Source organism: Labeo rohita, chromosome 13, assembly GCF_022985175.1.
Source record: "Labeo rohita strain BAU-BD-2019 chromosome 13, IGBB_LRoh.1.0, whole genome shotgun sequence".
NCBI classification, from domain to species: domain Eukaryota; kingdom Metazoa; phylum Chordata; class Actinopteri; order Cypriniformes; family Cyprinidae; genus Labeo; species Labeo rohita.
The window spans coordinates 5,582,828-5,595,624 of record NC_066881.1 but is presented as its reverse complement, the minus strand read 5'-3'; the positions used below and the strand labels follow the sequence as shown (position 1 = coordinate 5,595,624).

Below are 12,797 nucleotides of genomic sequence, written 5' to 3'. Positions count from 1 at the left end.
TGGTGTAGTTAAAACACGCCGTGTCTCCTCCTGTTGCTACGTCAAAAATACATGAGACGCTGCATAATTACTGCAGTGGGATATTTCAGTCCTGAATTATGACCGTCACTAAAAAAGAATTATTAAACATTGGAGTGAGAAATGTCTGATGACCAAAACAAAAACAGTAACACACACAAAATGTGTTTTCAAATTTATTTTAAACAATTAATCAATACAAAAACCCATCTAAAGTGGAAACAATTAGGTAAAAAAAAAAAAAAAAAAAAAAAAAATACAAAAAAAATTAATGCAACATACAAAACAAATATGGACTTCAAATAATAGAAAAATAGAAATTAATACCAAAGTGTTACAAAAAAAAAAAAAAAAATTGGTCAACTTTTTGAATCTCATTTAGATTTTTTTGGTGTTTTTGTTGTTCCTTTCTTCTGGGGTGTAGAGAGCTCTTTGCTGCATAAATCACAGACCCAGCAACCTGTGAGTGAGAGGGAAAAAAAGAAAAAAGAAGAAAAATATTTAAGTAAACATTTATTAGCAAAAATATAAGACAGTATTTTATGCCATATCAAATTCATATTATAAAAAAAGTACTTAATGACCTCTAAATAAATAAATAAAAATAAATAAATAAAACAATTTTGTGTTTCAAGATGACAGTCTCTGTCTTGACAGTTGCTATATTAAGTAACTAAAAAATGTTTTATGTAAATGTAAAATGCTTTTCTCTTTTACTTTATTAACTTTAAATCAAAAATGACCATTTTTGATAAGACTTGTCACAAATTGTCACAAAAAAATAAATAAATAAAAATTAAAGCTGACCTTTTGAACTCTATTTCAAGTATTCATTATTTTATGCATATCTAATTCCTATTATAATAAAAATACTTAAATGTCCTCAAAATAAATAAATTAATAAATAAAAATTAAAATAAGTAAATAAAGCTACATTTTTGTGTTTCAGGATGACAGTTTCCTTAGTGACAGTTGCTACCAATTAAAAAATCTGTTTTATAGCTTTTACTCTTTTACTTTATAACTTAATTCCTTAAAAAAAGTACGTAATAAAATAAATAAATAAATACAATTAAATTCAAAATTAAACTAAATAAAGCCATTTTTGTGACAGCTACATTAAGCAATTAGAAATTTTTTTTTTTTTATAGCTTTTACTCTTTTACTTTATTAACTTAATTAAATTTTTAAAAACAAAATATTTTTTATTCAACATGGATGCATTAGCTTAAGTGACAGTTTTTGACAAGACTTGTCATAAAAAAATAAAAGCTGCCCTTTTGACCTATTTAAAGTATTCAGTATTTTATGGCACTTTTAATTCATATTATAATAAAAAGTACTTATTGACCTACAAATAAATAAATAAATGAAACTAACAATTAAAATAAGTAGTCATTTTTTGTGTTTCAAGATGACAGTCTCTATTGACAGTTGCTACATCAAGCAATAATAAAAAAAAAGTGTTTTCTAGCTTTTACTTTAACTTAAAAAATAAATAAATAAGACATTTTTATTCAGCAAGGATGCATTAACAAAGTGACAGTGACAAATTGTCACAAAAATAATAAATAAACCTAAACAATATTATAATAAAAGTAATTAACAATGACCTGAAATAAATAAATAAATACATTTTATTTTATGTTCCAAGATGACAGCCTCTGTATTGATGGTTGCTACATTAAACATTTTTTTTTTTTTAATGTTTTCTAGATACTTCATAATTAATTTTTTAAAATATAATATTTTTATTCAGCAAGGATGCATTAAAATTAATCCAAAAGTTTTTGACAAGACTTTTAAATTGTCACCAAAAAAAAATAAATAAAGAAAAGGTGTTGTTTTAAACTTTATTTAAAGACTACTTATATATATATATATATATACACACACACACACACACACACACACACACACACACACACACACATATTTATATTTATATTTATATTTATGCCAGTGTATTTCCTAAATTCACTTTTTAATTTTTTTTGTATTTTACTATTTACGGATTAGTATAAAAAGCTCTGTTAATGATGTGACGGAACCAAAGCCTGTTTTCCCTTACGACAGGCTTCTATGGGGTAGAAAAAGCTTAAAGGGAAATACTGTATTTATTCATTCACACAAACATATATGAGAAAGAGTGTAACTCAGAGACTCACCCAGAGGAATGGAGTCCATGCCCACACAGAAGGTGTGGAAACCTCGGTCACACTTGTCACAGAACATCATCTCCTCCTCGTGGTGCGGCTGCTCGCACACCGTGCACGTCTTGCACTCCATGCACTGCCAAGGATACATCTTGATCTGGGACACCAACTCCACACTCATGTCCAAACAGGACGGGTGACCTGAACACAAAACCAGGCCTCTCATCATCTCCGCTATACACTTAGGAAATGGTATTTGAGGTATCAATATCAAAACAGTATCTTTAAATCAAGACAAAAGAGACTGTGATCCTGCAGTGTGGTATAAAGAACATAGTAAACGAGTTAAACATATCTTAAATTTGATTTTTGTGATTTTCTGTACTTGTTTTAAACGCTGCCAGCTAAATCGAGAGCTAAACAAATTGTAAAAACTGCATTAGTAAGAAAGAGTGTGGACTTACCGCTGTTTTGGCATTGGGAGCAGTGGATGAGAGCCTCTGGTTTGCCTCTCTTGTTGGCCTCCTTACCCTTCTGACATATGCCACATATAGCATTGGGAATGACCTTAGGCTGCAAGGGCAGAGTAACGCTATAAACGCCATGGCAACCAAGGTCATACACACCATGTGATACTATGCTTCAATCAAAACCACTATCATTTTTAAAATTTAGTAAAAATACCAGAGTAGACTGGATGTAGGATCTTAATAGGTATTAAACTAACCCAATATTTAAATTTTAGAATAAAGCATAATAATATTTAAATACACAATCAACAAAGACACAAACAAACAAATAAATAAATAATCTGTTTCACAAAAATCAGGATAAAACCTTTCAAAAAATTTGGGATCAGCAAGATTTTTTTTTTCTTTCTTTAAGAAACTAATAATTTTATTCAGAAAGATAACATTAAATGGATAAAAACACAGTAAAATACATTTATGATAGAACTAATTATCAGAATTGTGACAATTTTCCACAGAAATATTAAGCAGCACAACTATTTTCAATTTTGATAATAAATGTTTCTTGAGTAGCAAAGCAGCATATTAGAATGATTTCTGAAGAAACACTAACTTAATTTAAATAGTAATAATATTTCAAAATATTACCTTTTTTCTATATTTTTATATCCTTTATTTATTTATTTTTTAATGTAGCCATGGTGAGCACAAAGACTCTTTTCAATAATATTTTTATCTTACTGACCCCAAATTTGTCAACAGTAATGTGTATAATTTACAGTATTTATATCAAGACCGACATACCAAGTGATCATTTGAATTAAAAAGACCATTTCAGTAAAAGAAAAACACACAGGAAAACATGTTTAGCAATGCAGAAAATATTGAAATATTCAAAATTCATTTTTGCATAAAGGAAGCGACCGAACATTAAACATCAATTACATACATATTTGCCACACCATAAATAGTTCATCCAAATAAAGGTGTCTCACCCAAATGAACAAATAGGTACACTCTAAAGAATGCTGGGTTTAGCCAACTGGGCCATTTTATTGGGTTATTTTTAATATTTTTACCCAGGTGCTGTTTATTTATTTATTTATTTATTTTTTTTAAACCCAAATGCTGGCTTCAACTTGTTACGTCATTTTATTGGGTTATTTTTTTACCCAGGTGCTGGGGAGGTTTTCTGTAAGTTGCTGGGTCATTTTTAACACTGGGTTGTTTTTTTTTCTACCCAGCCGCTGGGTTGAGCCTGTCTCTGACGAAACAACCCAGCCGCTGAGTTACAGTCAGAGCACAGGCTTTCTCAGTCCTCTACAGGAGAAAGAGGTTCTCAGCGCAGCCGATTTGCACTTCTTCAGCGAAAAAAGGTCTTTACTGTGCCGTAAATTGTATTATTTTACGCAACACAACATAAGGACGAGATGTCAGTCAGCTGTGTCAGCAGTGGTTGTTTCGCAGGATGGAAATGCATTTTGCCTTACATCAAATAAATGGATTTTATTCATTATTGTACTGTGCTTGATCTTAAAATGTGTTCCCTAATCTCAGCACTGTTTGTTTATGGGCAGGTTTTGGAGTCAGACACAGCATCTTTCAGCTACGAATGAAACGCAGGGCTGTGGTCTGAAGTTACACCGGCAAACAGCAGCCCTTCACCAGCTCAGATTTTGGTGACACACAGACATGAGAATTAGCGCCATTTTGGTAAAAAGCAAATACAGAGAACGGTTGAATACACTTTTTATGTAAATGTAAAATGTATGTAATATTGTAAACTATGCTGTATTCACCCAAATAAATTCAATTTGTCTTGTATCTTGTCCATCTAAACAACAGCATCAAAACATGGAGGTTGGACTGTTACAGCTGATCTGAGGTAAGATGCTCATGTCAACCAACTATTGTGGGAGCGTCCTCTGTGGGTGTGACGCCACAATGACAGGCATCTGAGAACGGCTTGATTTGAAAAAGGGGATATTATTTTTATAGATTAATTAAAAACCACTGCATGTATTTTTATCATTATAGGGTAGATTTGTACATACACTGCCAATACACATTAATGTTTAAACAACATGAAAAAGTGAACTTTGCATCCGATGACCCCTTTAATAATAAATGTTCATCTTTTAATTATTGCTGTTGCCTCTAATAATTCTGTGCGTTTTTATAAGTTCCAGTCCATTTTACACCAGTAGTATATTAATTATTAAACAACAGCTGACTTACCCAGCCCTGGTTTGCCAAATAACCCAAGTTGGGTTGTTTTTAACTCAGCATTCTTTAGAGTGTAGTAGCAAAAGCCAATTGTAAATTTTAAACCTAAAAAGCACACAAAATATACAACAATTTTCTTTTGCTACTTGTAACAGTACAAACTTAACACTTTCATTCATTAAGAAATCTCTCTACAGTCTAATTTCTTTAAAACCTCTTTATTCAAAAGGTTACTCTAAATACTGACATGTCAAAGGCCCTACCATAAAAACCATTCAACTGAAAAGAGCAATGACAACATTTTGGAAAATCAATCTATAACTTTAAAGAGGCAGGCCAGGCTACAAGTTAAAGACACGTTTAGATGTTAGTGAAGCTCACAGTTACGTTAACGGAAGGATGAAATCCTTCATTCTGTCACAGTAGGAAAATACCAGCTGAACTAAGAGTATTACATCCAGAAAAAAAAAAAAAAAAAAAAAAACACACAACAAGAACATTTAATGTTGTTTAACTACAAACACTCATAACAAGACTCGAGAGATTGCATAAAAGGAGGATGGAAATCAGCCAACAACAGACTGTACAGTGAGAGGATCAACAGAAGCTGTACCTACCGTCTTTTAATAAATTAAAGGGATAGTTCACCCAAAAATGAAAATTCTGTCATTAATTACTCACCCTCTTTCCAAACCCGTAAGACCTTTGTTCATCTTCGAAACACAAATTAAGATATTTTTTTCTTTCTGATCCTACATAGACAGCAAAGGTCCTACCACGGTCAAGGCACAGAAACGTAGTAAAGACATTGTTAAAATAGTCCATGTGACATCAGTGGTTCAACCGTAATGTTAGTATGTTTTGTATGCAAAGAAAACAAAAATAACGACTTTATTGAACAACTTTTCTCTTCCGCGTCACCCTAGGCATCACTATGAAGAAGAATTGTTGAATTCATTATTGTGTTCATTATTGAAGTCGTTATTTTAGTTATCTTTGCACAAAAAAAGTACTTTCGTAGCTTTGTAAAATTACAAAGCTACGAAATGTCTTGATGTCTATTAAGGGTCAGAAAGCTTTTGGATTTCAACAAAAATATCTTAATTTGTGTTTCAAAAATGAACAAAGGTCTTACGGGTTTGGAACAACACGAGGGTGAGTAATTAATGACAGAATTTTCATTTTTGGATAAACTATCCCTTTAAGGCTTTCTTATGTGCTGCAGTGATTTATGACTAAAACACCATTCAAATTAGACTAACATTATCATTTTGTTTCAAGTGTAAGTAATGTTTTCAAATTTCCAGAACACACACACTTATGGCAGCCTTAAAAATAATCCACCCATAAACACAAGATTATGAACTGCTAAAGAAAACACTTTAAGCACCTTAAAACACTGTTCACCCCAAAGACGATAACTTCTTCAAATCCTATGACAATTAGGTAAGTTCATACCACAACTATAATAAGAACAACATTTTTGGAATCACTTTCAGAATTTTTTTCCCAGTTGATTAACGATAAAATTAGCCAATTAGAATCAACCTGACTTTAAAGAGCTCAAGCATTTAAAGCAGCAGATATAAGAAACTGAACTTTATCTTCCGCTGGTAGGATGCTAATATAGTTTGTTATAGTTAGGTAAATTTATAGTTGCCTTCATAGTTATTGTCCTTGGTGTGAATGGGCCTTTAATCCTGACAAACTTACTGTCAAGAAGAGAAAATAAACTGGACTGTTCAGAAAAGAACACTAGCCATTTATTAAATATTATGTAGTATACACTTTATACTGCCTATGCTTCACTTAAAAAAAAAAAAAAGTGTGAAACAGTACGCAACATTCCAAAAAAAAAAAAATAGTAGTATGCTACATTGTTATCACATGACCTTATAATATTGCATATTGCATTCTCATCTTGCAAAAATAATAACGCCATTCTAAAGTAAACTCCATTCCATTCTGGAATTTATCAGACTTCTGTTAGAGTGCAATGCATTGTGGGAAACAGTGTATACTGTAGTATACTAGCAGAATTCTGACACAAATGTAGCAGGTCATCTGGATACTCTACGCAAACATAAAAAATACATACTATGCATACTTCTAGAGAACAGTCTTACACTGCTCACAAATCCTGAGATAAACTAATAATCACTAAGTTGGGGCTAAAACAAGCCTTTAGCTGGGGTGTAGTTTTTAAAATTGCTTTAAAAGGTCCAATAAAATATGCAAACATTTCTTCGAGAAAACACTTGATAGGAACAAACACTTTCAACCAAGAAAATTTAAAACACTGTAAACTCTATTGCACAAAGCATCATTTAAGTAAGGAGAAATGTAGCTTAAATGCAACCATATGTGGGCAAGTTATTAAATAACTTTTGGCATTTTAACACAGCCAAATTACTGTTAGTTGTGATTCACTTTGCATAAATTTTGTTGGATAATTTGTCATGTGTAAAGGTAAACCTTTTGTTGATCCAGCAAGCATTTTGACAAGAAAAAAAAAAGTAACTTACACAATTTAACCAGAGTAAATCAAAGGAAACACGAATATCAATCATATTTAAGGTGCCCATAGTCAGTGTAGAAAACCACTGATATTCAGTTCGACAATGTTATACCAAACAACAGTTTGATAACCATTTCATGCCTGAAATAGAGTAATGCATCACTAGCATGACAAATAAAGGATAAATAAAGCTAACTTTAAAAGTGCACTCAGTAAGTTTACATTTAAATGTTAAAGTGAAAGTTCACCCCAAAATTGTCATTTTTATTTGCTGTTCCAGACTATTTTTTGTCCATACAATGGAAGAATGTGGTTACACTCCTCAAAATATTTTTTTTCTGTGTTTCACAGAAGTCAGTCAGGCAAAGTTTGAGTGAACTACCCCTTTAAGACTACCAGCGTGGATTAATGAAATTTTACCATAGTTGGAATAGTTATATTGTAAGTTTTATGAAGACATACAATAACTTTGTTTTGTTCTTTTAGGATGTGTTTTTTTAGGATGTGTTTTTTTATAGGGGCAGAAGTGTTTTGTTGTACAAAAATTAAACCAATGCACAAATAGAATATGCACAAAAATACGTTAGGAGTCTCGCAAAAAATGAATTAAATTCACAAATAAATCTGACATTAAAAAATATATTACTTTATTAGTGAATTTAATTCCTTTTTTGGCTTACAGTCAAGTTCTCTATGAACTGCTTAAATGGAAAAGAGGTTTGTGCCTAGAACACTAAAAATGTGCTTGGTGCTGCTATTATTGCTATTACTAGTAACTTGGGTTGCAAAACCCAGCTGGTCACATGATCTTAACACTGCGGCACCCATAAGAGGGTAACCTGTTCAAATGTAGTATAAAACAACTTGAATGGCATGACTGCAATCTACATCAGTCATTCTCCAAAAGTCCTATGCAGTTCTTTTCTTATGAGTATACATTTGTAAACCAGGGAAAACATTACTGAGTGCACCTTTAATATTTCATATCCTGTGGATTAACACTTTAGTGTTTAGCAGCCAATGAAACTGCGCATTTGCCCTTCAGTTTAACCGACAGGCAAGCAGGCAGGTAGAGAGATAAATAGAGGTATTTTAAGCTATATGAAGTACTGTTCATTTTATAAGGGTATTTACCTTCACAAGTGCATCACAGCAAGAAAAAAAAAAAAAACTAAACTAACGGCAGTACCACACAAAAACGTTATTGCTCCAAAGGTCTGTGCAGAACACAGGAACTGTCACTGGGTTTCCAGGCACTGAAAAATATGAGTGCCACTCTTCAAACGGAAAAGAAGTTCCATTGACACGTGCAGTCCCGATCTATGACCACCAGAGGGAGTGTGTGTGTGTGTGTGTGTTTGTGTCTGAGTGAGAATGTGTGCAAGTGAGAGTGTGTGCGAGTGTTTGGATCATGTACTGATGATCAAGTCAGAAGAAATAGGACTTCTCTGCTGAAAGTGCTGGAAGAGAGGGGTGCCGAAAAGGGGAGAAGAGAGGTGTTGGGTTATTTTAAAAAAAGATCAGGGGCTTTTTTCTTCTACCTTGTACCCAGGGACAGATTTGTGCTGGATGGTGCGAGAAGTGCCGTCTTTGCTCTTGACTTTGGATTGAATTGCGCTGTCTTGGCTGTCTCCATCTGAAGTGTTTCCTGATGAACTGTCCTGTAAGTCAACATGAAATAAAAATTCATTTAAAACACTTCATATTATCCAAGAGTCATTGCTGCATGTTACTCTTTTTGGAGAGGTCACCTTTTACAACCACTTTTTATGATCCAGTTTATATTCATAACATGTTATTAAGTCCATGACAGTTTTATTTATTTACAGTATTTATTAATAGTTTGAATCAGCTAGTCTTTTTATATTTTCAGTTTTAAATTTAATTTTTACTACATTTGTTGTAGTACTACTTTTGTGATTTTTATTGTTTTTTTTTTTTTTTTTTTTTTTTTTTAAATAAACTTTTTTAATTTCAGCTTTAGTAGTTTTAGAACTTAATGTTCTCCAGCATAAATGAAAATTAGAAATGTCACATTGCCGACTTTTTTTTTTAATATATGAAATTATATGAAGTTTTAATGTAATATTTATATTTTGATTTCAGCATTATTTCAATTATTGAAAATGTGATTTTGGAAATGTCAGATGGCACAAGTAGAATGTGTTATCACTGTTTCGGGTTGACTTTGTGTTGTTAAAAATAATAATAATAATAAAAAAAAAAAAAATTAAAAAACAAATAATTTTTCTGATGAATAAAAGTACTGCCTACATGTTTTCTCACTGCATATAGTGTTTCACTAAAGAAAAAAAAAATGATTTTGAAGTTTGAGGCACTAAATTGCACAAGATATCTTGGTAACACTTTACAATGCACTCTTAAAAATAAAGGTTCTTTATTGGCATCAACGGTTCCAAAAAAAAAAAAAATTAACATTCTTGGAACCTTTCAAATGCAGAAAAGGTTCTTTATAGAGAAAAAAAAAAGCTTTTTCAGATTTTTAAAATGTTCTTCAATGTGGTTCTTTTAACAACTGTTTACTGAAAGGTTCTTTTTGGGAACCAAAAATGGTTCTTCTATGGCATCACTGCAAAAACAGCCCTTTGGAGCCTTTATTTTTAAGAGTGTAAGGTGTGATTTGTTAACATAGATAATGTATTAACATGAACAATGAACAATACATTTTTTACACCATTTATTAATCTTTGTCAATGTTTGTTTATTAAAATACTGTTGTTTATTATTTGTTTATGTTAGCTGACAGTGCATTAACTAATGTTAACAAACACAACTTGTGATTTTAATAACGCATTAGTAAATGCTAAGATAAACATTAACTAAGATTAATAAATGCTGTAGACGTATTGTTCATTCTTAGTTCGTGTTAACTAATGTAGTTTTATTGAAAATCACATTTTAACTAAGCAAACCAAATGGGCATTTTATTAGGAACAGGCAGTCACATGAAATTCAACTTACCGAGGAACCTTTATTTTTTTTGCCGTCGTCTTTTCCATCTTCTCCATCATCTGAGTCGCCGTCACTGTCCAGGGCAGGCAGCTCTGGGTCCAGTGGAGGCTCATATAGAGCTGTGTTCAAGGGCAAGTAGCGGAGCTCATTTGGAGAGTACCTACAAACGTATGAATGTGGCATGAAAACCCATTTAGAAGGCTGAATGAATTTCGCTGTTCTCAATTACAGTTGAGGCTACAGTAAATCATCAACAGTTAAACCAGAAGCTCAGCAGGATTTTGCAATAATGAAATAATGATTTATTACAACATTCACCTTTTGTAGTACTCTTGGAACTGCCCAGGAATGAGGGCAACTGGGTATGGACCAGTCTTGGTTTTTTCTGGAGGAAGGACTTTGTATCTTCCTTGAGGTACTTGAATAATCTACAGGCAAAATAGAAAATGCAAACAAGCAATGAGGCTTAGAAAATGTGTGTTTTATGGGTTTTTTGTCTACTGAAAGTTTTTTCCTATCCGTCACAGCTTCGTTTTCATTCATTTTAAAAATGAAACAAGCGCTGCCGTGACTAAGGTCTAGAAGTGGTTGTTTAGCGGTCAGTTTTACTAACAGCTTGTGCCATTAAAATAGTCAGGATTTACTACAGACACACAGTGACAAATTAGCACAGAAAAGGCATGGACACAGTTATTTTTGCACCTGACCTTACTGAATAAGCATTTGTAGGAGTTTCCCTTTTTTAGATGCAAAATTTATGGGACGAAAGTATTCGGATGAATCACGCAACATGATTTACTAACGTTTGCGCTCGTCAGATTTCTGGTATTTGTGTTATTATTAATTTGAGTTAACACTCAAAAAAGCATGTCTTAAACTGTTTTGTGCTTGAAATGGCTACAATTGTTGCTGCTAGAGGGAGGCACCACAGAGAACAGAAGGGAGTGGATTTTTTTCCACACTTATTTGATTTGGAGACCAGAACACGTTATCCAAACATATTGTTTGCCAAGCCATGTTATTTTTTAATTTGCCTCAGGATATTAAAGACGACTTAACCCCTCAACTAGGAGTCACGCAATATCAGGTCTATCAAAACTTCTTGCAACCCTTAATTTTTTGGCCTCCGGTTCTTTTCAACATACTGTGGCTTCTTTATTTTTTAATTTTTTATTTGCGACTATGCTAATTTGCACTGCGCTTGGTATTTTGCGTTGGTCAATATGAAAATGAGATGTTGCGTCTGTACTCTTTAATTTGCATGCTTTTAATAAATCACCTGCAGAAATTTTCCCTCCCATCTGTGCCGTTTAGAACTGCGCTCTTGCGTTAAGTTGCCCTGTTTAGTAAAACTGGCCGCAGGTGTTCAGAGTCATTGCTAGGGTGTTGCTAGGCTAATGTTTTAAAACAGTTTCATATGCATTTTACACACCACAGCACACATTCAGATGATCAGATAACTAGATTAAAGAATACGAGCACATCTTACATGTGTTTGAAGGTCAAAATAAGCCCTTCTCTCCTCCATCCGCTCTCGGTTAAAATTACTGTTGAATTCAGCAGCTTTTTTTGCTGCTTTCTTTATGTACTCTGGCACTTTACTGGCTTCAACCTTTTGAGGATTCTGTTGCTGCATTTGCTGAAAAGAAAACAATCAGACCATTAACACTCACAGACTTTTATAGGGCCCTATGACTTCCGTCATGCGGAAAACGCAGACCATTCCATTTGACCGTTCCATTTTAGGAAAACTAGCGTTATATCATATACACACAGAAATGTAAAGGTAGACACGGCAACCCATCAAAATAAAAATCCAGTTTAATTTGAAGACATTGCGCCAGATATATATTACTACTATTACTACTACTACTAAAATGAAACAAACATTAATTTTTAGGGTATAATCACACAATATTTCTGTGTTTTCCATGTTTTCATTTTAATAGTAAATTCCCCTTTGTTTGCCAAAAAATGTTATCTTAATTTTCAATAATTAAAAGATAAATGAAATTATTTCTGTATGCCTTCATTTGATAACCAGAACTACCAGAGGCTATTTTAAGAATACATCTGAATAAATTAAGTAAGCATTCAAATAATTAGACATGCTAAAACACAGAATTTGATACAACATATGGTGAGAAAAAATAAAACATTTTAAACATGTCATTTTTGTTAAACCTTTATTAAATTGATGTGAAATTGTATAAGCTTCATGATTTTAATTAATTAGACATGCTCTTTGACGAATACAATTTAATGTAACCATTAAAAAAGGAATTGGAAAATTAAAATTGGAAAAAACAGAATCCAGAAAAATTAAAACGGAAAAAACGGAATTTGGGAAAAAATAAAATGGATTTCATAGGGCCCTACTTTTAGCAAAGTACAACCATTATTATTCCTGCATATACAAAAAAAAAAAAAAAAAAA

General features: G+C 32.3%; 1 protein-coding gene across 1 annotated transcript in view; it reads right to left on the bottom strand.

Annotated features, from left to right (window-relative positions):
* Nucleotides 1-268: 268 nt before the first annotated feature.
* phf10 (PHD finger protein 10) overlaps nt 269-12,797 on the bottom strand; it is a 15,640-nt gene continuing 3,111 nt past the window's right edge. Inside the window, exons 6-12 of the mRNA XM_051125496.1 lie at nt 11,851-12,000; nt 10,680-10,789; nt 10,371-10,521; nt 8,930-9,049; nt 2,639-2,747; nt 2,187-2,375; nt 269-478 (exon numbers count right to left, since the gene is read on the bottom strand). Coding sequence (XP_050981453.1) covers nt 393-478; nt 2,187-2,375; nt 2,639-2,747; nt 8,930-9,049; nt 10,371-10,521; nt 10,680-10,789; nt 11,851-12,000 — 915 coding nt within the window. The 3' untranslated portion in view covers nt 269-392. The remainder of the gene's footprint in view (nt 479-2,186; nt 2,376-2,638; nt 2,748-8,929; nt 9,050-10,370; nt 10,522-10,679; nt 10,790-11,850; nt 12,001-12,797) is intronic.